Genomic DNA, 24,404 nt, shown 5'->3' on the forward strand with positions numbered 1-24,404 from the left:
TACATTACCTTCACAACACTAGATCTGGCCAAAAACTGGTCATTTGGTGCTCCAGTATATTTGTTGCATGTTTTTTAAATAGGATAATTCCTAAAAATGTAGGAGATAATTTTTTTTTTTTTTTTTGTTTTATAAAAAAAAAAAAGCATTTTTCTAAAGTGGTTTATACTGGTATAGACCTAGGGTTTATTTCTTCCACCATCTTCCTATGTCAGGAATACGTCCATGCAGAGGTAATAAGCATAATTAATAATTAAATGCACAAATTTAATCCATCAAGGACCATGCCATTTTTCTGTTCGGCTGGATTTATTTTAGGCTCACACATCACTACATCATTTCTAATGAATACACCTTTATTTAAAAAAAAAGAAGGAATAATGTTGCATTACAATATTATAGCATTAAAACAATTAAAAGAAATACAAAAAGCATTTGTTTTTTTTTGTATCTGAGGGAAATGCAGTATATAATAATAATATCAAGCATTTTTTGGGGGGTCCCAAAAACAATGGTATTCCAGGAAAGCTATCGTAAGTGTGCAGTTAGAACACAGAGGAAGGCTTTAAACCTTGGTTTGGACCACCCAATGAAGCTTTTCTGTAACAGTGCATTATCATCATACAATCTGGTATTTAGTCCCACAGTAACATAGTAAAATCTTTTGCAGATTCCACAATATTTAGCCATAACCCAAAAGTCCTATGTAAAATACACAAAGCTCATTTATCATTTAATATTATTACCAGACAATTAAAGGCTTGAATATTAACTGAACAACGTCAGAACTCCGTTTATGTGTCCTTACAAAAAAGAAAAACAAAAAACAAAACTGTAAATTAATAAATCCAAAATTTTAAAATCATATTAAAAAATTTTCCTGCAGACTGTCTAGCTTCTAGGTGGCTTAAGAGCAGGAACAGGTGGCTTAAGTGCAGGAACAGGAGTTCTACTGCGGTCGTCATAGCGATCATCAGGATGGTCATAACGGTCTCGGCGGTCATCATAGCGGTCGTCATAGCGATCACTCCGCCGATCATCATAGTCACTCCGGCGGTCATCGTAGCGGTCACTCCGGCGGTCGTCGTAGCGATCATTTCGTCTATCGTCGTAGTCACTCCGGCGGTCGTCGTAGCGATCATTTCGTCTATCATCGTAGTCACTCCGGCGGTCGTCGTAGCGATCATTTCGTCTATCATCGTAGTCACTCCGACGATCGTCGTAGCGGTCAGACCTCCGGTCATCATAACGATCACTACGCCTGTCGTCATAGCGTTCGCTTCGGCGCTCATCATAGTTATCTGATTCATACTGACGGTTATCTGCTCGGCCCTGCGGCTCCTCTCGCCGGACTTCATCACGAGGTTGGCTCTCAACACGTTTTTCTTTGAGTTCATCAAGCTCGTGCTGCCCTTTATCTGTGTACCCACCCTCCTCAGGTCTGTTTGAAAAAAATAAATAAACGAGTTTAATAAGCAGGTGTTGATTTTTCTCTTTAAAGAGGAAAAATTGCCTGCTGAGGATCCTAACCAACATACAAACAATGTAAATTATACCCGCAGTCAAAGCAAGACAAAACCCAGCAGGTCATTTTTAAATATCCAACATGCACATTACTTATCGCTACTGGATAAAAAATTAACACTAAACATTTTCTCCCAGCCAAAAATCTGTCCAATGTTATGTTGCTTGACACACCATTAGAGCACTTAATATTTTCAGCATTAAGTAATGGCATACCCCTCTTCGTACTCCTCAGACTTTTTCTTTTTCCGGCAATAACAGCAGCAGATCACGACAATCAGGAGAAGGAGAACAGCCGCACAGCCTCCAATTATTCCTGCTGTGGATCCAATTTTCATGGAGGCTGAAGGATAGAGCAGCACAAATTAATGAAAAAGAAATACAAAAATTTAAATTGGAAAAGGATCAACATTTTAGCATGATTAAAAATAGAAAAGATCCTTACGTGGCATGACAGACAAAGTCAGATTACAGGTCGCACTACGGATTTTATTAGCAGACGTGCAAACATAATAACCACTGGTGTCCTGGGAAATATTATAAAGTGACAAAACTCCATTCACTGAAAAGAGATATGAGAAAGTGTTATGGAAACAATAAAGAAAGGCAGAAGACAAAGTTTCCAGATATATAACTGACACTACCCACTGTATGCAAGAGACAAAGCTTTAAAAACAAACACATACCGTCTGTGGATTTGGGAGGATTCGGTCGGGAATTATTACTGACATCGAAGCTTTGCCATTTGTATGTCGGTGCTGGCGTGCCTTCGTCTGAGCGACAGGTCAGGTTGATGTTCTGGTAGTACTCTGCTGTGCCCTGAACGGCGCAGATGGGTTTGGAAGGTGCCACTGTTTAACAGGAGAAGATCTGTAAAAACTACTGCTCTGTAATTTAAGAGATTTACTTATTTTATTTTATTTTTTTATTTGTATCCTCGCCTTTGTAATGATGCAACAAAGTGTTTTTCTATTTTTTGTAACACCGGCAACTTTTTACAGTCCAGAAAATCCATGAAGGACCAATTTATAACATTAAAAAAAAAATGAATAAATTGTACATTTTAACTGTAACTAGCTATTTCTTGTTGTCTGTTTCCAAATCACGGCTCAACAAAAAACAAACAAGTGAAAATATCTTAAATGTTGTGAAATTCAACTAGCATATCAAATTATTCCCATTATTTCTATTCAGAATATTTTCAGTAAAATTCAGATTAATGTTAAAACAAGCCAAGTGAAATGATTAAACTCTTTTGCAAACTTCTTTCACTCAGAAGTTATTTATTCGATATTGGCAGTGGCAGCTCAGCAAGTAAAGGATCTTGGTTATGGGTCAGAAGGTCAAACCATTCCAGCTACAGTTCCACCAGGCTGCCACTGTTGGGCCCTTGAGAAAGGCCCTTTAACCCCGTGTGCTCTAGATTACAGGAGCAATTGAAACAAATTTCACTCTGCTATAATGTACATGTGACAAATACTTAACAGCATACAAATCTACTTATAAAAAAATAATATAATTGTGTGTTAGCCATCACTTCCTTTTCTTTATACCTTTCGAGAGTCAATCAATATAGCCCACACCCACACTGTAATTCAACGGACACCAAAACAAGTGATCAGTTGAGAATGGCAGCATGCCCACTTGCTGCACACAACCATGACCTTCAGCTCCATTTCATTTGGTGAGTCAGTCCTTCATATTTCCAAGCACAGTAAACATCCACAAAATTAACTGTACATGTAAATCAATTATATGAGCATTTATTTCAGAAATCTCTACTTGTTCAAATCATTTGCCTGGATAATGCACTTGTCCTTACTGTATACATAGATCAGCTGTAACATTACAGCATAAAGTATTAGGCCTAGTATTGTGTATGCTCACATTGTGCCACCAGGACGAGTCTGGCACCTCGAGGAATAACTCACCAAGCCCGCTGTAAGGTGTTGTGGTGGCTGGCACCAGGGCATTGATGTATCCTTTGGGTGCTGTGGGTTTTAAGGTTTACTTATTTGACCAGCACATTTCCCATGGGTCCTTGGTTGGATTGGGAGGCGAGTATTTTTGAGGCTGGGTTGGGGTCCCATGCAGGCTTAGAATTGCACCTACTTCTGATGACAGTACTGACACTTTTTTTCTTCACCAAATTGTTACATTGCACTGGGCTTTTCTGTGGGATCAGACCAGACAGGGTGGCCTTTGGTACACAGGCATGAGTAAGACTTGGGCGCCCATAATCCTGTGACCACAATTGATAATCATTGGTAACGTGTTAATATTATGGCTAAATAGTGTATCCTGTCTGTTTCAGAATGACTTACTGAAGTCTATTAAACACATTGTGTTCTTTTGTTAGGTCGTGGACTACGAGCATCAAGAAAATTTAGTAGAAAAGAGAAATTATATTCATGGAATTAATTAAACAATATGGATTAAAAGAGAAAGCAAGCCAAAATGTAAATAATTAAGACCAGTTCCTCAGTTTGGCCCATAGGTTTCACTCTCATCATTCATTTCCTTTTCCCTCTGTGCGCTTCCAAGTTTACACAATTTTGGACTCAAGGCCAACTTTAAATCCAGCATCCAGCAAGACTGACGGATCAATTTACACCTAAGCTGCTGAAGTGTCCCAGCCCCATCAAGTAAAACATAGAGGCCTGAATGTTTTTTGAATGAAATATAGAGAAATAATAAAGAATTTTGCTACACACAGGTTTTGCAATTTTCCTTTGGGTTCAATGAAATACTATCCATCTATCATATTAAGCAGTACCAATAATTACTTGCTTCTGTACTTACCCAAAACCACTACTGTTGTGGTATCCGAGAGCTTCCCTTTTTTATCACCAGGAATTTTAACATCACACTGATACACTCTACTATCCTGAGATGTTAGAGACTTGAGGGTCAAGGGCGCTTGTCCTTGAGGAATGTTGGCCTGAACTGAAGCTCGGCCAGTATATTCGTCACTAACGTCCTCTTGAACAGATCCACCTCCAGCAGCATTGTAGTAACATGTTTCAATATCAATCTAGGAGACGAAAGAATTTAAGTTAACAACTCACTTACGATAAGTAGATTATTTAAAAAGAAAGGCAGAAAAAGAATGTATAAAAAAATGCTAAAGCAATTTAAAAAAAAAAGGAAATTGAAGTGCATTTATTACATTGCTATCAGCAGGATTATCTGGATGTGCACTCCAGGTGATGATGATCGACTGGCTGTTTGGATTCTGAGGTTGAAAGTTGCATGGTATAACACCGGTGTCACCCCGAGCAAACTCATAAGTTGGTTGTGGGATGTCCACATTCAAGGATGAAGTCAGGTGGATCACTGTGGGGGAGGACAAGGCATTTCTATTATCACCACCATCAACTCATACCAGTTTAAACATAGCTAAGGGAGCAGACTGTCTAATAGGTAACCACGTTCAACCTGGAAGATAAAAGTGAAACCATTAAAGCTCTTAACTGATTCATTTTTGATGTAACGTTGGTTGGTCATCAATTAACCCCCCCCCCCCAAGGGGAAACTGGATGAGTAAAAGCAATTAACACACACACGACTCAGAAACTTAATTTAGTTCCAGAACTATGATTTTAGTTTTAGAAGGAAAAAAAATTTAATGCATGAAAGCTCTGGTGAGACAAATTCTTATTTTGCAAGACTTTATATTATGAAATATTAGAAAGCAAGAAAAACTATCCATCAGAAGTAATTTACAGTAGCAACAGCTTGACTGAATTTCGTTGCCAAGATTAGACAATCAAACTGATTGTCTAATATCAATTAAATGATTAGTTTCCTGAAATTAAATTATGTAATTGTTTTATAAATTTATGCATTACATTTGAAATTTTATGAATTTTGCATTTGTAATAATCAGAAAGCATTATATCATATATTATTGGGTATGATCACCAGTCTTTTCTGCACTGGTGTAAAGCAGAATACTTCCCTTTGCAATAACTGCCATAATAGTACGCTTATTAGCAAAATTTGTGCACATACTTGGATCAAATTATTTATTCTACTGATGGCAAAACAGTCATCTTAAGCAACAAATCAAGATGTCCCATGTTAAAAAAAAAAAAAGTTAGTTAAAGGACGCTTAACACCATGCCCACTAGTGGCATCTGGTGGTCAAAAGCATGAAGTACAGATATTAATCCACGGACAATCCAAAACCCACGCACTCTTCCCCTTAAAAAGGAGCAGGCTGTGCTAAAACAAAGAATATCCTCAAAGTCTACATTAATTCGCCTATTTCCAAACACATTTAAAATACCCTCATTCATCATTTATTTGTGCTTGATGTATTAATATACCAAATTTAAACAACCAAACTCAAGTTTTTCTTTTGCTGGTTCCAAAACAAAAAAATACTGACGCATCAATGTTTCAGAAACCACTACTTCCTACATTGACCACTAAAACATGCACTGTAGATTGCACAAGCACTGTTTCAGATGAATATGGAATGAGTTTTTAAAACACGGTTTTAATCTTTAGTGTTAAAAGTGGCTTTATTAATTTATATATAGTATTTATACAACATAAGTATAAGGTTAACAACTTAAAAGATTATATTGTTTCTTTGATTCATAGTAGCAATGGAACATTAGTTTTTAGCGGTATAGTGAACATGGGAATGTCTCCTCAGTGCAGGCAGAAACATGTTTGGATACTTTGTAACTTTATACTTTGGTTCCTCCCAATTATTTACATTTTGTTGTTTGACAACATTTTTATTGTTCCAAAAAAAAAAAGTTGCTGCTTTTGGGACTAATTAAATGTATAATTATTTATTTGGAGCTTGTGTAGATTGAAAATTATATTTATAGACATTATTTTTCTATAGATTGTATAAGTTTTTTTTAAATATAGATTTTAGAGTGCTATTTAATGTGATATTTTGTTTAATTGGCAAAACAGTAGTAGTGCTTGGGAACACCGGGCCTAGTCTGCCTCTTACCATTTAAAAAAAAAAAAAAAAAAAAAAGGTTCTACTGGAGGCTTCACTGGTTCACCAGTGTACTGTTTAATACGATAAGGTTATACGCTCCATGTTTGGGCTTTTTTTTTATTATTAGTTACAATTAAACACCGACCAAAGTCCACCGCTTAACCGAGGTTAAACCAGAAAGTTACCTTTCACTGGGAAATGTCTTTTATTCTTTACAGAGGACTACATGGAGAACAGCAGCAGAACAAAAGGAAACAGCCATGGACAAATGAAGCTGTTGAACACTAGGCGTTGGCTCGAGCCCTCCGCCATTCAGGTAGAGCAGTTTAAATGAGACTGCATGCTGGGAAGGCTTTTAAAAAAATGTTTAACTTTTTTTTCCCTTAGAATACATTTTCAGGTTTATAACCATGGTAAGGTAGGCCATGTTTTAAAACAATAAGAAAAAATAAAATAAAATCAACTGTAGACCTGTTCATTTAACCTGGCAAAGCAAGGTTGTTAAATGTTTTCCCAGGTTAAATGCACAGGCCTACAGGTTATTCTTCAAATGATTACACAATTCTCTAATAATATATAATCCTCTAATAATTCTAATATTAATTTCATTATTATATTTATTTTAAATATAATTCTTACACACCATATTTGTAGAAAAACAATGTATTTACAATATATAACATTTGATAAGTGTTTTTGGAGGTTAAGAAATTATTTGATTTCTATCTAGAATAGAATATTCCAGAATAGAATTACTACTCATGTCTTAAAAAATAACGTACAAACAGCTTACTCATGTCCTGACCTAATAGCAACACCTTGTCTAATAAAACTAATTAACACTCTAAAGCTTCTGGGATATCGATAACGTTGGAGTTAAAGAGATGTTAGAAATGTTACTTACCCACAAAAAGAAAATAAAAAGGTAAAATCATGTCTGCTTTAATATAAAACAAGCTTCTTGGGAAAATAAGCGAAGGTAGAAGTCGCTTCAGGTGCGCGCGCGCGACTGTTTCCACCCTGAAGCCATAGAGGGAGGCGCCGAAGCCCCGCCCACTCCTCCAGTCTCAATCATGTTCAGCTTGTCAGGTGTTTAAAGGCTAGTGTTTAAAGGTTTCCTCAAAGAGGGAAATACATAAACACACTTTTTTTTTTTTAAGATTCCTGATATTAAAGTATTTCTATTTATTTTAAATGTTTTTTTAAAGCTTTAAAAGCTTTTAAGTGTATGAACTGAAGTTGTGGGCAAAAACAGGAAGTGTATTTTCGATCTGATAAACAAGCAGAGAGGTGCAAAACTGGTTTGGTTAGAATGAGAGACTGAGTGAGCGCCCACATAAACTCACACACACACACACACACATAGCTTTGTGCTTGAGGGTGATTTCCTCTAAACTATGCAGTGCTGCAGTTAAATATTTCTTTCATTGTAACCCAACCAAATAAGGACGCACTTATTTTCATTTTAGCCTAGCACCTATCAGTTAGCTGCAAGTAGATATTTCCTTATGCTTTTTTTTTTTTATTCTACTGTCTTCAAGAATTTAGTGAGTCATTCATGGAAATGGCGTCCATGGGTTGAGAAACATATTCTGTTTGTGGTATAGTGGTGATATAGTAGTAGTGGTGTTAATTATGAATGAAGTTTTGATGAAAGAGCTGTTAAACTTAGATAAAGAATCAAGAATAAATCAAACCAGGTAAACTACTATATGTCCCAGCAAGAAGAAGGTATAAGTGGAATAAGCATAGTTAATATAAGCGCTGGTGTTTGTTTAATTAAATAACCAAATACAGTTAGTCCCCTATATATGGACTTTCGTGTATGTTCAGTTGCGCAGGTTAGATCACATGTAACAACAGACATTGTCAAGTGTCTGTATCCCTGGGTGCCCTGAAGCATAAAAGCAGCGGCGATTAAGCTGAAGCAATAATAATGGACACAAAAGTGAAAATAATTGCGAGAATGGAGTGAGGTGAGAAGATGGCAGACACTGCTCGTTCTTTTAACATGAATCATTCAGCCACGGCACAATTCTAAAGTACAAGGACAGAATCATAGAACATTTTAATTTTATACTGTTTATAGGCAATTGTGTTAGTACCCTAGTACCTAAACAATTTTTGTTGGACTTACAAGCAAATTGGACTTACGAACGAGCTCTCAGAACAGAACTCGTTCGTATGTTGGGGACTTCCATAATTGGTAAGGACTGTGTGACTTATCTGCAATAGAAACAAATGGTAAAATAGATAAGAAAGGGTATAAGTATATTTATTTGCAGAAGTTTTAGTAAAACTTTATTATATAAAGTTTTTTAGTTTTAAGTATTCGAAAGTGCAATTTCGAATGACTTGGAAGCAATTACTAAGGAGACAAAGTTTTGTTTAAAATGACAGTGTTATCAGATGTGTTTTCTTGCTGAAAGTGCTTCTGTGTCTGGTTTTGAATGTGGGTTTTGGCAGTTTCTCTGTTCAGAAGTGGGCAGGACTGTTTCAGACAGACATGTGATGTTATGTGCCAAAGGTCTATAAAGAATGCCCAAAAATGCAGTTTAAAATCTCTAGAGCCAAGATTGGGAATACGACTGCAGTCATGACTGGAAAATCCTCCAGCATGTTTTCTTTTTAAGTGTCCTAGTGGCCATAGTTTGAATAATATGTCATCTACAGAATGTTTTAACAGGTCCCAACAGGTTTTAACCCAGCTCTCTCATAGAACTGCAGAGATTTTTTTTTCTTTTTCTAATTTAAGAATTCTGTCCACTGCTTTGATGATTCTTCAGCTTATAACAAAATTTTCATTCTTTAGCTGAGCTGTTCATGGTGGAGTAACACCCACAGACATTTTATACATGTAGGGGTTACCAGGTTTATCTGACAAGTTAAGAATTCCTTATAGTGAATTTTAGAAATATGTATTCCCTTTAACTTAGTTACCAGTAGTCATTACCAAAAATCTATTTCTTGTCAGACTCATTGATATTTGCATTAGTGGGAGTATCACATATGAACAAAATGGTGAGAGGAAAATTACAGATATGTCTTAAAAACTGTTTTGGAATCAGGGCTTAAATTTTAAACGATTAATCAAATAGTGTAGCATTACACAAATACTTCCCAATGACATATATATGAAGTTTAAACTATAAATGTAAAATTTCAGAAGATTTTAGAAAATTAAACCCCCTTTGTTTGCTTTTTAATGAAAGTGTCATGCCAGAAAGCACATAATTTTAAATAAAGGCCGTGTTCTTTCACATTTTTTTCATGTACACCACTGGCAATTTCCTGCACATTCTTCAGTTATTCCTTTTGTGGGTTGGTAGTCCATGGATGCTGATGGACAGAGCAGCACAAAAACAGGAAAATAAAGTTAAAATAAAACATTAAATAATATAAGAGAATCAACATTCCAGCAGGATAAACAGTACACTTAAAAAACATTTTTTTTAAACTTACGTGGCATGACGGCCAAAGTCAGATTACAGGTTGCATAATGGATTTTATTAACAGACATGCAGATGTAATAACCACTGGTGTCCTTGGAAATATTAAAAAGTGACAGAACTCCATTCACTAAAGACAGACATAAAAATGGTTATGATAGCAAAAAAAAAAAAAACAGTGTCCAGATATACTGTATATAACTGACACTATATACAGACACCGATTCAAAACCAAACACATACCAATTTTGGATTTGGGAGGATTTGGTCGGGAATTATTATTTAGATCATAGCTTTGCCATTTGTATGTCGGTACTGGCGTGCCCTCGTCTGAATGACAGGTCAGGTTGATATTCTCGTGAAACTCTGCTCTTCCCTGAATGGCGCAGATGGGCTTGGAAGGAGCCACTGTTTAACAGAAAAAAGAACTGTGAGAACTACTGCTCTGCAATTTATTTTTCTACAAGAGACTGCATGAGGTCTCTGGATGCAGGATGCAATGATGCCACCCTACAACAAAGTTTTTTCTTATCAAAAAGGTTCCAAATAGACATAACACAAATAAAGCAGCATGACTAAAAATTGCAGTATCCCGATGATTACCGTTAAGTTGACAAGAGATTTAGTGCTGATATATTTCCTTCTCATTGCCATCCGTGCACTTTTGATGTAACAGCATTTAAAATGTTCCAGGCGAATGATTACCATTAAGTTGGCGAAAGATTTAGTGCTGCCTTATTATCTTTATGTGGGTCATTGACGGATAAGACTTTTTAATAGGCCAATTTTAAAATACCAAAAATATGGATATGTTTTGCCATTTTCTAAACATTTGGAATGTAGTGTACACATGCCTTTATAAAGAAAAGTAAAAAAAAATTACATTTTAATGTTTTTACACTTATTTTATAATACATAGCCTTAAAAAAGTCATCTGGGGCGACCGTAATATATCTTAAAATTCCCATTTTTATGTATCATTAAGATTAGTTGGATTCATATCAGTAAATAGATAAACTGATGAAGAAAGATAAACTTTAGTGCCCTTTTATTTTATGAAAAACATTATTTCACAAGTTTATTCTATAATATCAGTCTCCCTCATTATCCAGTTACAATACTGATTTTTACCACAAAAGCAAAAAAACTGAATTAGCATTTATACAGATATTACACATTCAACAATAGCATACCACTGATTAATATTTGAGGCTAAACTGATGGATATTTGGTTATGAATTTAGTGTAATTATTGCCATTTGTTGGTTACCCCACATGACATATGGTCGCCCCAAATGATAAGAAAACCACAGGTATAAAAATTTCAGTTAAAATGTACACAAAAGAGTTCAAGACGAAAGAAAATCTAACTCTTTTTATTCGAATAACATTTCAACATTTAAATATAACAAATCAGAAGGACATTAACATTTAAAATTATATAATTTTTATTGCAACACACATTAAATGCTTCAAGAACTTAAGAAGCTGAGTAAAGAATCTCTTTTTTGGAACCTTTTTGATTTATTGGACAGGGATGAACACTACTTGCATCTCAACTAACCTTTCAACTTTCAAATATCACAAATAATAAGTTTCTTTTTCTGGCCCTTTCCTTTTCTTTTCTTATTGTAATGGCCACGGCACAATTCTAAAGTACAAGGACAGAATCATAGAACATTTTAATTTTATACTGTTTATAGGCAATTGTGTTAGTACCCTAGTACCTAAACAATTTTTGTTGGACTTACAAGCAAATTGGACTTACGAACGAGCTCTCAGAACAGAACTCGTTCGTATGTTGGGGACTTCCATAATTGGTAAGGACTGTGTGACTTATCTGCAATAGAAACAAATGGTAAAATAGATAAGAAAGGGTATAAGTATATTTATTTGCAGAAGTTTTAGTAAAACTTTATTATATAAAGTTTTTTAGTTTTAAGTATTCGAAAGTGCAATTTCGAATGACTTGGAAGCAATTACTAAGGAGACAAAGTTTTGTTTAAAATGACAGTGTTATCAGATGTGTTTTCTTGCTGAAAGTGCTTCTGTGTCTGGTTTTGAATGTGGGTTTTGGCAGTTTCTCTGTTCAGAAGTGGGCAGGACTGTTTCAGACAGACATAAAACCTTTTTGATTTATTGGACAGGGATGAACACTACTTGCATCTCAACTAACCTTTCAACTTTCAAATATCACAAATAATAAGTTTCTTTTTCTGGCCCTTTCCTTTTCTTTTCTTATTGTAATGGCCATATTTCATTCTTGTAATTTGTTGTTGTGTTTATTTCATTTCAATTTGTTAGTTAAGCATTGTACGTTAAGTTAATCGAGTTTATTAGTTTAAGCACTTAATACTCGTAAGTTGTATTGTGACATCATTTCATAAGTTGTTCTGTTACATCATCCCACAGTTGTGTAGTTGCATGTCTGTCACGCACGTTAGTTGCAAGTTGTTGTTACGACACGGAAGGATACAGAAAGGTGTGGAGAGCACAAGCTTTTGACCGTGAGACTGTGAGGTAAAGGATACAGTAAAATAAGTTGTAACTGTAATCTACCGAAGCTACAGAACACAGCAAACGACTTGTCGTGACTACAGTGGATTTATGCAAGAAACTGTAACAACCGTTGTACTTTGATGTTGAGATACTCTGCTCTTGCTGCAGGGTCGGAGTTGACTTTCTGTCTATGACGAGCAGTCTCTCTTTGCTTCTTAATCGTGCCATCTAGGAAATAGGTAAAATAGGATAAAACTTGTTTTAAATGACTAATACATGTATAGTCAGATAAATAGAATGTCATTGTGTAGTTGTTTTTTTTTTTTACATTTTTCCTGTAGGATTTTACTACAACAAAAAAATAAATGTTTCTCCCTATAAAAGGAATGGAAAATGGCTGAATAATAAAAAAAGATAAAATATAAAAATAATTATGCTTAAACAATTAACTCTATGTATATAAATGATGTATAGGATATGAAAACTACAAATATAGGACATATATCTATCATTTAACACACTCAGCAGTGGTCGCCCCACATGATACTCGGTTGCCCCATATGATGTTTTCAAGTTTACTTAAGTATAACAGGCTAACAGTTAGCCTCAGAAACCAAACTAGCTTCTTCTTGTCACACACGCCCGTTCTGCGACTGGCACTAGGACCCGGAAGTAGTACGGTCGACGAACAGGAAGCATAAAAGGAGCCAAGATGGCACTTCACATTGCTCAGTCATTGAGTTTCGCCCATGTCGGTTCAGATCATCCGTCTGCCATTACGTGAGTACTCACTTTCTTGGGTTTACTTTCTGATTCGAGTGTGTGTTTGTAGGGCGCGGGTTGAATTTGTGTTCTTCCCTTGCTCTCCCTCCGAGAGAGTCCTTAGACTAATTCGCGTGGTTATCCTGCCTACTCGCTAGCTTCCGCGTTTGGGTTTACCATCCACGCTACAAAGGGCTAACCGCTAATCGCTACGTCTTCTGTTCAATCCGGGTTAGTTCATGACAGAATGACTGAGCCACGAGCGGTAAACCCAGCGGATCACTCGCACCTCTACGATGTGGTGAACCGGCACGCTGAGCTAATCGACAAGCTAACCGGGGAGCTTGCTACTCTTCGCCGGAGCGCCCAAGACGTCGCGGCCTTGCGCCGCGAGGTGGCGGAGCTTCGGCGGGAGAACGCGGCGCTCCGCGAAGCTGTTACTAGCGCGGCTAACCGGCCTCCCGTCGCGGTGGTTGCAGCTCCGCCCCCCCCCTCTTCTCCTTCAACTTCTGATGTGTTTATCTCCCTTCCGGATAAATGGGACGGCACGGACGGGAGGTGTAGTGTTTTTTTAACTGCACTAGATCTGGTGTTCGAGTTTAATTCCACCAAATACTCCACAGATCGATTGCGCATTGCACTTCTCGTTTCGTTGCTATCGGGGCAGGCAGCTGAGTGGGTCACGGCAGTCCTTCGTTCCGATTCAGACACCGCCCATTCATATAAGGAATTTACACGCCAGCTAAAGCTAACCTTTGAACATCCTGCGAGCGAGGTGGAAACTGACACCAAGCTATACCACCTGCGGCAGGGGGAATCGTCCGTGAGCCGCTGTACAGCTGATTTTCGCACTCTCGCCGTCCAGACCACCTGGGGAGAAGCCGCGCTCCGGACATCCTACTACGAGGGGCTGGCTTCTAGGATCAAAGATGAACTAGCCGGGCGAGAACTTCCTGCCACGCTGGAGGGGCTGATTCAGCTCGCTCTCCGGATCGACCAGCGCCTTCTTTCTCGTCCGAAGCCAGCCCCGAGGACCCTGCCGCCAGCACCCACCTTCGCCTCCACCACTCAACGACCATCGAACCCAGCCACTTCCATCATGTCTGAACACATTGGTTCTCAACCTCCTGCCGTGGTTAACACTGGAGCCGGGGAACCCATGCAACTAGGACGCGCCTCCCTGACCGCTGCAGAATGAGAACGGCGCTTCAGAGAGTGGCTCTGTGCGTATTGCGGATCAGCTGAGCACCACAGAGCCGTGTGTCCTCATCGCCCGGGAAACGCCCAGGCCCGGTGAGCAATGGGAGCAGCTCACCGGGCCATCTTCACCTCTCTGCCACGACCTCCAGCGTCTCTCGTCTCACGGTCCAGGTACACCTCCAACTTGGTCACAAACGGGTCCGAAGTACTGCGTTCATCGATTCTGGTGCCGCAGGTAACTTTATTGACTCTAACTATGCCAAAGAATTGGGGGTAAAGATCGAGGCGTTATCCCAGCCTGTTCGGATTACGTCTGTAGACGGTCGCCCCCTCTCCTCCAGCCCCATTACTGCTCAGACTCAACCCATCACCCTCATCATCGACCAGCATCACGAATCAATCCAGTTTCACCTCACCTCCATTTCATCACCTCCCATCATCCTTGGACATCCGTGGCTCCTTCAACACGACCCCCTCATCTCCTGGACACAGAACAGGATATTACAGTGGGGGCCGACCTGCACCGAACTCTGTCTACGGGCACCGGCTGGGACGTGTTTTAGGGAGTCCGAGGCCCCCGACGTCGACACCAACGCCATCCCCACCGCATATCGGGACCTGGCTGAAGTATTTTGTAAGAAGTGTGCCACACACCTGCCTCCTCATCGCCCTTACGAGCCCTTACCCGGCTCAAGGCCATAGACCTTCAGCCGGGTGCCGTTCCACCCCTCGGCCACCTTTACTCCCTATCCACCACAGAGACGCAGGCGATGGAGGAGTATGTCCATGTCCAACATGTCAGGGCGGTCCTAAAGAGATTGCTCGTCCATCAACTGTACTGTAAGTTGGAGAAGTGCGCTTTTCACGAGCGCTCCACCACGTTCCTGGGTTTTGTCATCTCGCCCCAGGGTGTGGCCATGGACCCGCAGAAGCTGGAAGCTGTGCGTCATTGGCCCCTACCCAAGACCCTCAAGCAGCTTCAGCGATTTCTCGGGTTTGCGAACTTCTACCGTCGCTTTATTCGGGACTACAGTACGGTTGCAGCACCCCTAACCGCCCTGACTCGCCCATCATCCCATCATTTCACCCTTAACCCGGCCGCCATCTCCGCCTTTCACGAACTGTGTCATCGATTTACTACCGCACCAATCCTTCTTCACCCAGATCCAAACCAACCTTTCGTTGTGGAGGTGGATGCCTCGGATGTGGGCGCCGGGGCCGTCCTCTCCCAACGAGGTCCAGACCAGAAACTACACCCGTGTAGTTTCTTCTCCAAAAAGTTTGACTCCACTCAGCAGCGATACGGGGTAGAGGGCCGCGAGCTGTTGGCCATAAAGTGGGCTTTGGAGGAATGGCGTCACTGGCTCCAGGGCGTCAGGGAGCCGTTCATTGTCTGGACTGACCACCAAAATCTCATTACTATCCGGAACATGAAACAACTCAACCCCAGGCAGGCGCGGTGGGCATTATTTTTTTAACATTATAATTTCCATCTTTCCTACCGCCCGGGATCCAAGAACACCAAGGCAGACGCTCTCTCCCGACAGCACGAGGAAGACGTCCCCCGGGCGGACCCCGCGCCTGTCCTTCCTGCATCAAAAATCATCGCACCACTCTACTGGGATTTGGAGACGAGAGTTCGCCAGGCGCAGACCGGGGAGACCGAACTGGCAGGTGTGCCACCTGGACGACTCTACGTGCCACAACCCATGCGAGTGGAGGTTCTTCAGTGGGGACATTCATCGCCACTCTCTGGACACCCGGGCACTCGTCGCACCCTCCAATTCATTCAGCGCGCCTTCTGGTGGCCATCGATAAAGAAGGACGTCGACGAGTTCGTCCAGGCGTGCCCTGTGTGTGCCAGGGCCAAGGACAACAACCAGCCAACGCCAGGGGAACTCCAACCACTACCCGTTCCGCGTCGGCCCTGGACACACATAGCCGTCGATTTCATCACGGGCCTGCCGGTCTCCGAGGGAAAGAACACCATCCTGACCATCGTCGATCGGTTTTCCAAGGCTGTGCACCTGGTGGCTCTCGCCGGACTCCCGTCAGCCAAAAAAACAGCCGAGCTGATATTAGAACACGTAGTCCGCTTGCATGGGTTCCCGAAAGACATCGTCTCGGACAGGGGGCCCCAGTTCACTGCCCGGTTCTGGAAGGCCTTCTGCCGTCTGATCGACTCTACCTGCAGTCTATCCTCTGGGTATCACCCTCAGACCAACGGTCAGACAGAGCGGACCAACCAACAACTGGAGCGCTACCTGAGATGTTTCATCGCCGACCGCCAGCGCTCCTGGGCCCGCTACCTCATCTGGGCGGAACTATCACTTAACCTCCACACCTCCTCGGCCACTAACCTAAGCCCATTTGAAGTATGCCACGGTTTCCAACCTCCCATGTTCGAACACCAGGAACCGGAGGTTGACGTACCGTCAGCCCAACAGTTGGTCCGCCGGTGTCGGCGGCTCTGGCGACAAGCCAACCACGCGATCCAACAGGCCAATGCCCGCTACGCCATTCAACATCGCCGCCGACACCCCCCGGGACGACTGTACAATGTAGGTGACAAGGTATGGTTGTCAACTAAGAATCTTCACCTCCACACAGAAACTAGGAAACTCTCACCCAGATTCATCGGCCCCTATCACATCACCCTCCGGATCAATCCTGTCACCTACCGGCTCCAGCTGCCTGCGGCGCTCCGAATCCATCCGGTATTCCACACCTCTCAGTTGAAACCCTTCACCACTTCTCCCATGATTCCACCCGCCCCCTGCTCCTCCTCCCCGGGTCATTGACGGTGGCCCTGCTTACACCGTACGCCGGATCCTTGATTCGCGACCTAGGGGCCGAGGCACCCAGTACCTGGTCGACTGGGAAGGCTACGTTCCAGAAGAGCGATCTTGGATTCCGGCCCGGTTTATTCTCGACCCTGAACTCATCAGGGACTACCGTCGTCGGGTATCCTCCACCCCAGGACCGTCAGGAGTCGGTCCTGGACAGGGGGGTACTGTCACACACACCCGTTCTGCGACCGGCACTAGGACCCGGAAGTAGTACGGTCGACAAACAGGAAGCATAAAAGGAGCCAAGATGGCGCTTCACATTGCTCAGTCATTGAGTTTCGCCCATGTCGGTTCAGATCATCCGTCTGCCATTACGTGAGTACTCACTTTCTTGGGTTTACTTTCTGATTCGAGTGTGTGTTTGTAGGGCGCGGGTTGAATTTGTGTTCTTCCCTTGCTCTCCCTCCGAGAGAGTCCTTAGACTAATTCGCGTGGTTATCCTGCCTACTCACTAGCTTCCGCGTTTGGGTTTACCATCCACGCTACAAAGGGCTAACCGCTAATCGCTACGTCTTCTGTTCAATCCGGGTTAGTTCATGACACTTCTAGTGACAAAGCACTATCAAATTTATCATCAAAGTATAGATTTGTGGAAAAAAATTATAATTCACAGTTTTGGGGTGGTCGCCCCACATGATGACCAAACGTGACTACGACATCACAGCCGTTAAAAAACAGCTTTTTCTTACTATATGAGAGAGACTGATTTACCTTACAGTTGTTTCCAGGGGGTCTTCACTTGTGTCTGGCTGATGCAGTATCCCATCCTTGAGATGTTTTTTAAAATAAAGGTCCCAAAATTGTGGTTTGTTGATGGTCGCCCCGGATGAAATGGATAGAATCAACATAATTCGGACAACATTCGTTTGTATATCATGATAGAAATATATGTGCAAATGCTTTATAGTTTTGTCACTTTTGTCAATGAGTGTAAAACATGTTTGAAATTATGCCAACTAGGAAAAGGGACATATTTAAGTTGATTTAAAGTGTTTTTAAACCAGTTGTCCTAACTAAAGTCAAGGCCGGACGGTCGCCCCATATGGTGTTTTGGCACTTCGGATAGCAGAAAAATGATAAAAAACTTAAAAATTTGGAAAAGTTAGAGTGGTTTAGTAGGTAAAGAAGGTATAACAAGTAGATGAGAAATTTTTATGTATTTTTTTTTTTTTTCTGCAAAATAAAATTAACCCGGACAGAAAAAAGGGGGCGTCACGTCATTGACCCACGTGCATTATATTGTTAATTTACATAAAACCGAGTAGAAATAGCTTTTACTTATGGCACTCAGGTTTCACTCTCATGATATACTGTATTTCCTTCTCCTTGCCATCCGTGCACTTTTGATGTAACAGCATTTAAAATGTTCCAGTCGAGGTAAAACTTTAAAGCCAGAATGTTTTTTCAATGAAATATAGAAAATATAGAACAAATTTTTAATTCTTATTAATTTGCTTCATGCATAATATTAAGCAAGATCATTACTTATTAGCTGCTGTACTTACCCAAAACCACTACTGTTGTGGTATCCGAGAGCTTTCCTTTTTTATCACCACGAATTCTAACATCACACTGATACACTCTACTATCCTGAGATGTTAGAGACTTGAGGGTCAAGGGCGCTTGTCCTAGAGGAATGTTGGCCTGAACTGAAGCTCGGCCAGTATATTCGGCACTAACGTCCTCTTCAACAGATCCACCTCCAGCAGCATTGTAGTAACATGTTTCAATATTAATCTAGGAGACCAAAGAATTTAAGTTAACAACTCACTTACGATTAGTACATTTAAAAAGAAAGGCAGAAAAAGAATGTATAAAAAAAATGCTAGGGCAATTAAAAAAAAAAGGAAATTGAAGTGCATTTATTACATTGTTATCAGTAGGATTATCTGGATGTGCACTCCAGATGATGATGATCGACTGGCTGTTTGGATTCTGAGGTCTAAAGTTGCATGGTATAACACCGGTGTCACCCCGAGCAAACTCATAAGTTGGTTGTGGGATGTTAACATTCAAGGATAGAGTCAGGTTGATCACTGTGGGGGAGGAAAATGGAGTTTCATTATCACCCTCATCAACTCAATTATATCAGTCTAAAATGACAGTGCTGACTACTAAAACACTCACTCTCACTCACACATCTTCTATACCGCTTTATCCTGTATTCAGGGTCGCTGGGACCTGGAGCCTGTCCCAGGAGGCTTAGGGCCTGGACAGCGTGCCAATCCATCACAGGGGACACACACATACACACACTCACATACTACAGGCAATTTTGGAACTTCAATTAGCCTAACCTGCATTTTTTTTGGGGCTGTGGGAGAAAACCGGAGGAAACCCACCAAGCACGGGGAGAACAAACTCCAATTCACACAGAGACAGGAATCGAGCCTGGCCGGGAATCGAGCCCAGACCCTGGAGGTGCAAGGTGACAGTGCTAACCACTACACTACTGTGCCACCCTAATGTACAGTGGTGTGAAAAACTATTTGCCCCCTTCCTGATTTCTTATTCTTTTGCATGTTTGTCACACAAAATGTTTCTGATCATCAAACACATTTAACTATTAGTCAAAGATAACATAATTGAACACAAAATGCAGTTTTTAAATGATGGTTTTTATTATTTAGGGAGAAAAAAAATCCAAACCTACATGGCCCTGTGTGAAAAAGTAATTGCCCCCTGAACCTAATAACTGGTTGGGCCACCCTTAGCAGCAATAACTGCAATCAAGCGTTTGCGATAACTTGCAACGAGTCTTTTACAGCGCTCTGGAGGAATTTTGGCCCACTTATCTTTGCAGAATTTTTGTAATTCAGCTTTATTTGAGGGTTTTCTAGCATGAACCGCCTTTTCAAGGTCATGCCACAACATCTCAATAGGATTCAGGTCAGGACTCAAATAGTTTTTCACACCACTGTATATCACATGGCTGGCAACTTAAATAGTTATTCTACTCATTTCATGCAACAAAATAGTGATTCATCATCAACATTCCCCAAACCACTTTCTCTATTAACATGCACTATGGCTAGCACTACATTGCCACTGCTTCTGATGAACGTGGAATGATTTTTTTTAAAACACACTTTTTAACTTTAGTTTTAAAAGTGGCCCTATATATTTATATATTTATATAGTTATATAAGTAAAAGGTTAATTTGTCTTTGCGGTAGAGCAGACATGGGAATGTCTTTTCATTGCAAGTTACTGTTGTGATTTAGATCCAAACATAAGAAATGTTTCTTCATACGTCTGGATTAATTTTCTGTTCCGCAATGTTGCTGCTCTTAAGGATTACATGTGATGGACGGGCATGTCAGTTTTCAGCTGCTGAACTTTTGTAGTGGTGCAGTATTAATATAATTATCTTAATGTGAACTGTACTTACATATCACATATGATAATTGTTTTAAGGATTGAAAAATGATGTTAATTTAAATTAATATTTATGACTTAAATTAAAGTCAGAAAAACACAGAATTAGGCATTCATTTACAAATCCATCACTCGGGGCCTCAACACCTTATCCAGTAAAACTAATTAATATTCAGCTTCTGTTTTCTAGCCTTGGATATCAATAACATCATGAAATGCTAGAAATTTTACTTACCCACAAAAAGCAAATAAACCGGGAAAATCATGTCTGCATTAAAATGAAATGCACTTCTTCTTCGGGGGAAAAACAAACTATGTGTAGGGTTGAAGTAGTCCCGGAAGCCACTGAAGAACCGCCCACTTATGGTAAAATAACAGCCACAGATATGTTACAGAGATGTCCTAGAAACTATTTATACAACTATTCATTTTATACATAAGAGGCTCCTACGGTTATTTGAAAAGGCTAATAATAGACAAATATTAAACTTTTATTATTATTATTATTAATATTATCATCATCGTTTTTTTTTTTTTTTACACACTACACACGCATTGAAAAACTGAGACATACACTAGTCATAATGTCATGAATGGGGTGTTGTGGCAGGTGTTGAACGCCGTGGGCAGAGGGGTGATGTAACCAAAAAAAAAAAAGAGTCTTTTAATAAAGGTTAAACAAAGTATAAATAAAGATACAAAGTAACAAACAAACAAACTCAAACGATACTTAACTTTGTGCTAACAGGGGCTCTCTGGCGAGACACAGGCAGGGGGAGACACAAAACACGCCCTGTGGCGAGACACAGGCAGGGGGAGACGCGTAACACGCCCTGTGGCGAGACACAGGCAGGGGGAGACGCGTAACACGCCCTGTGGCGAGACACAGGCAGGGGGAGACGCGTAACACGCCCTGTGGCGAGACACAGGCAGGGGGAGACGCGTAACACGCCCTGTGGCGAGACACAGGCAGAGGGAGACGCGTAACACGCCCTGTGGCGAGACACAGGCAGAGGGAGACGCGTAACACGCCCTGTGGCGAGACACAGGCAGGGGGAGACGCGTAACACGCCCTGTGGCGAGACACAGGCAGGGGGAGACGCGTAACACGCCCTGTGGCGAGACACAGGCAGAGGGAGACGCGTAACACGCCCTGTGGCGAGACACAGGCAGAGGGAGACGCGTAACACGCCCTGTGGCGAGACACAGGCAGAGGGAGACGCGTAACACGCCCTGTGGCGAGACACAGGCAGAGGGAGACAGAGGGAGACACAGGCAGGGGGAGAACACAGGAGGACAGGACTGAATCAGCTCCACTAACACAGACACACACAAGATACACAGAAACATTGCCAATAAGAGAGCCCAAGTCAACACAACTAAAATCAAAGTACAAACTAAACAAATAACAAAACAGAACAAAATGACACACAAATGACAGTGGTGTTACCAAAAATGCTCGACCCAGTTTTCCAGTCTAAACAGCTATTTATAGATTGATTGATGGCTACCTCGGTTCAGGTGTGCACTCGCATCACCTGACCGAGGTGCCTGCTGGGAAACTGAGTCGGCCAACAAAAACTACAAAATGAAAACGGTGCCCTCTAGTGGCAGACCCTTACAGTACCCCCCCCTTAAACCGCTCCTCCGGAGCGCTATTGGTGATCCCGGGGCACTTCCCTGGTGTCCCGTGTCCTTTCACCCAACCCCGACGGGCTAGCTCCCGTAGTCAACTGTGTGGCGGAGGCAGCACCGGATCGCTGTTATAGGCCGGGCAGAGGGGGCAGCACTGTATTGCTCTGAGAAGTAGAGCCCCTGAAGACAGTGCTGAGTTGTCCCCCAATCCGGGCGGCCGATGCAGTACTGGCTTTTCCTCCGCCGTGCAGCGGTGGGTGCCCGACATCGAAGCCGGGTGCTGGACGCTGTGCTGGGGTGTCGCTCCGAAGGCGGCAAGCCTTGAATAAGGGCTACTGGAAGAAGGTGGAGGTAAAAGGTGGGGGCCTCCACATGAGGCTTGCTGGTGTTGCTGGGACCTCCACGTGAGGCGCTCGGCGGGTGCTGCAGCTGCGGCCTCCACGTGAGGCGCTCGGCGGGTGCTGCAGCTGGGACCTCCACGTGAGGCGCTCGGCGGGTGCTGCAGCTGCGACCTCCACGTGAAGCTCGAAGGGTGCTGCAGCTGCGGCCTACACGTGAGGATGCCTCTTTAAAGTCCCAGCCCCCTCTGCTATGCCTTGGTTGGTCGAGCATTCTGTCATGAACGGGGTGTTGTGGCAGGTGTTGAACGCCGTGGGCGGAAGGAGCAGGCATAGAGGCAGAGGGGTGATGTAACCAAAAAGAGTCTTTTAATTAAGGTTAAACAAAGTATAAAGATACAAACAAAGTAACAAACAAACTCAAACAATACTTAACTTTGTGCTAACAGGGGCTCTCTGGCGAGACACGGGCAGGGGGAGACACAAAACACGCCCTGTGGCGAGACACAGGCAGAGGGAGACACGTAACACGCCCTGTGGCGAGACACAGGCAGGGGGACAAACACATAACAGGACACAAACTATGCATGGAACTGAATCAGCTCCACTAACACAGACACACACAAGATACACAGAAACATTGCCAATAAGAGAGCCCAAGTCAACACAACTAAAATCAAAGTACAAACTAAACAAATAACAAAACAGAACAAAATGCCCACACAAATGACAGCGGTGTTACCAAAAATGCTCGACCCAGTTTCCCAGTCTAAACAGCTATTTATAGATTGATTGATGGCTACCTCGGTTCAGGTGTGCACTCGCATCACCTGACCGAGGTGCCTGCTGGGAAACTGAGTCGGCCAACAAAAATCACAAAATAAAAACAGTGCCCTCTAGTGGCGGACCCTTACACATAAGTTTGGACACAATTTCTAATTCAATTGCTTTTCCTGATATTTATTTCCTTCTACATTGTAAAGCAAGGCTAAAAGCATTCATTATATGTTCTAAACAAACTTCTCTTCTGGAGCAGAGATAAGTTTTGGTCTTGCTTTTCTGAAAAAGTCTTTCATCATGGTGCTTGATGGGTTATGCAAGTGCACTTGACACAAAGCTGTTCTTACAAGAACTGTTCCAGATCATCTGACCTTCATGTCTTAAAAAAAAAACAAGCATCTGATTGTTACTTAATTACCTAATTCCATATGTGTTATTTAGAAATATCCAGTATTGTTCTCAAACATAGAAAATAAATCCAAATTTAGTTTGCTTGATTCTATAGGAATAAAGTCATAGTTTAAGGTACGAGTAATCTCCATGGATTAAGCAGGTGACCCCAGAATCAGTAGCAGACGTCTTTTTGACTCCAAGAGCAGCCAGATCCAGCAGGTTTTAAAGAATAAAGGACTTATAACATACTAAATGTTAACTGTTGTAAAACAATTTCATTGCATGAAATAAATTATCTTTAGAATTTGTTTTTAAACAATGACAAAACACTGAATTAATAAAAGTTAGTGTCAAAACATTTGGCCACCACATACATAGACATATGTATCTATCTATTCTGAAGAAGAACACCTGAGTCAACAATACAGATGAGCTTAAAGCTGCTATCAAAGCAACTTGGTTTTTATGCTCTAGGAGCCCTGACCGTGGTAGTGCATACACAAACATAGGTTTCAGGCATTGAACATTTCTTTATTGTAAATGCTTTTTTGAATTATCTTAATATTTAGAGATACTGGATTTTTGTAATCAATGAAATAAAAAAAAAGGTTTGTATAGTTCATCTCAT

General features: G+C 41.3%; 2 protein-coding genes across 2 annotated transcripts; both read right to left on the minus strand.

Annotated features, from left to right (window-relative positions):
* Positions 1-338: 338 nt before the first annotated feature.
* Positions 339-7,515, minus strand: gpa33a (glycoprotein A33 (transmembrane), paralog a). Its single transcript, XM_053476627.1, has 7 exons — positions 7,398-7,515; positions 4,694-4,860; positions 4,327-4,558; positions 2,211-2,375; positions 1,970-2,086; positions 1,741-1,867; positions 339-1,441 (listed from the first exon to the last, which is right to left on the minus strand). Exons 1-7 carry the CDS (start codon positions 7,426-7,428, stop codon positions 892-894), a joined length of 1,389 nt encoding a protein of 462 aa, XP_053332602.1. The 5' UTR covers positions 7,429-7,515; the 3' UTR covers positions 339-891.
* A 2,054-nt stretch (positions 7,516-9,569) lies between these two features.
* Positions 9,570-20,951, minus strand: LOC128506339 (cell surface A33 antigen-like). The gene is made up of 6 exons (XM_053476763.1): positions 20,866-20,951; positions 19,122-19,288; positions 18,758-18,989; positions 10,186-10,350; positions 9,956-10,072; positions 9,570-9,832 (listed from the first exon to the last, which is right to left on the minus strand). Exons 1-6 carry the CDS (start codon positions 20,894-20,896, stop codon positions 9,762-9,764), a joined length of 783 nt encoding a protein of 260 aa, XP_053332738.1. The 5' UTR covers positions 20,897-20,951; the 3' UTR covers positions 9,570-9,761.
* Between the last annotated feature and the right edge of the window lie 3,453 nt (positions 20,952-24,404).

This window comes from Clarias gariepinus, chromosome 18 (assembly GCF_024256425.1).
Source record: "Clarias gariepinus isolate MV-2021 ecotype Netherlands chromosome 18, CGAR_prim_01v2, whole genome shotgun sequence".
In the NCBI taxonomy this organism is placed as follows: Eukaryota; Metazoa; Chordata; class Actinopteri; order Siluriformes; family Clariidae; genus Clarias; species Clarias gariepinus.

Coding starts and splice junctions, on each gene's coding strand:
- gpa33a (XM_053476627.1), bottom strand. CDS start 7,428: ATGATTTTACCTTTTTATTTTCTTTTTGTGG. Junction 4,861..7,397: donor TTTTTATTTTCTTTTTGTGG/GTAAGTAACATT, acceptor CCTCCCCCACAG/TGATCCACCTGACTTCATCC. Junction 2,376..4,326: donor CACAACAGTAGTGGTTTTGG/GTAAGTACAGAA, acceptor CCTGTTAAACAG/TGGCACCTTCCAAACCCATC.
- LOC128506339 (XM_053476763.1), bottom strand. CDS start 20,896: ATGATTTTCCCGGTTTATTTGCTTTTTGTGG. Junction 19,289..20,865: donor GGTTTATTTGCTTTTTGTGG/GTAAGTAAAATT, acceptor CCTCCCCCACAG/TGATCAACCTGACTCTATCC. Junction 18,990..19,121: donor ATAATCCTACTGATAACAAT/GTAATAAATGCA, acceptor TTGGTCTCCTAG/ATTAATATTGAAACATGTTA.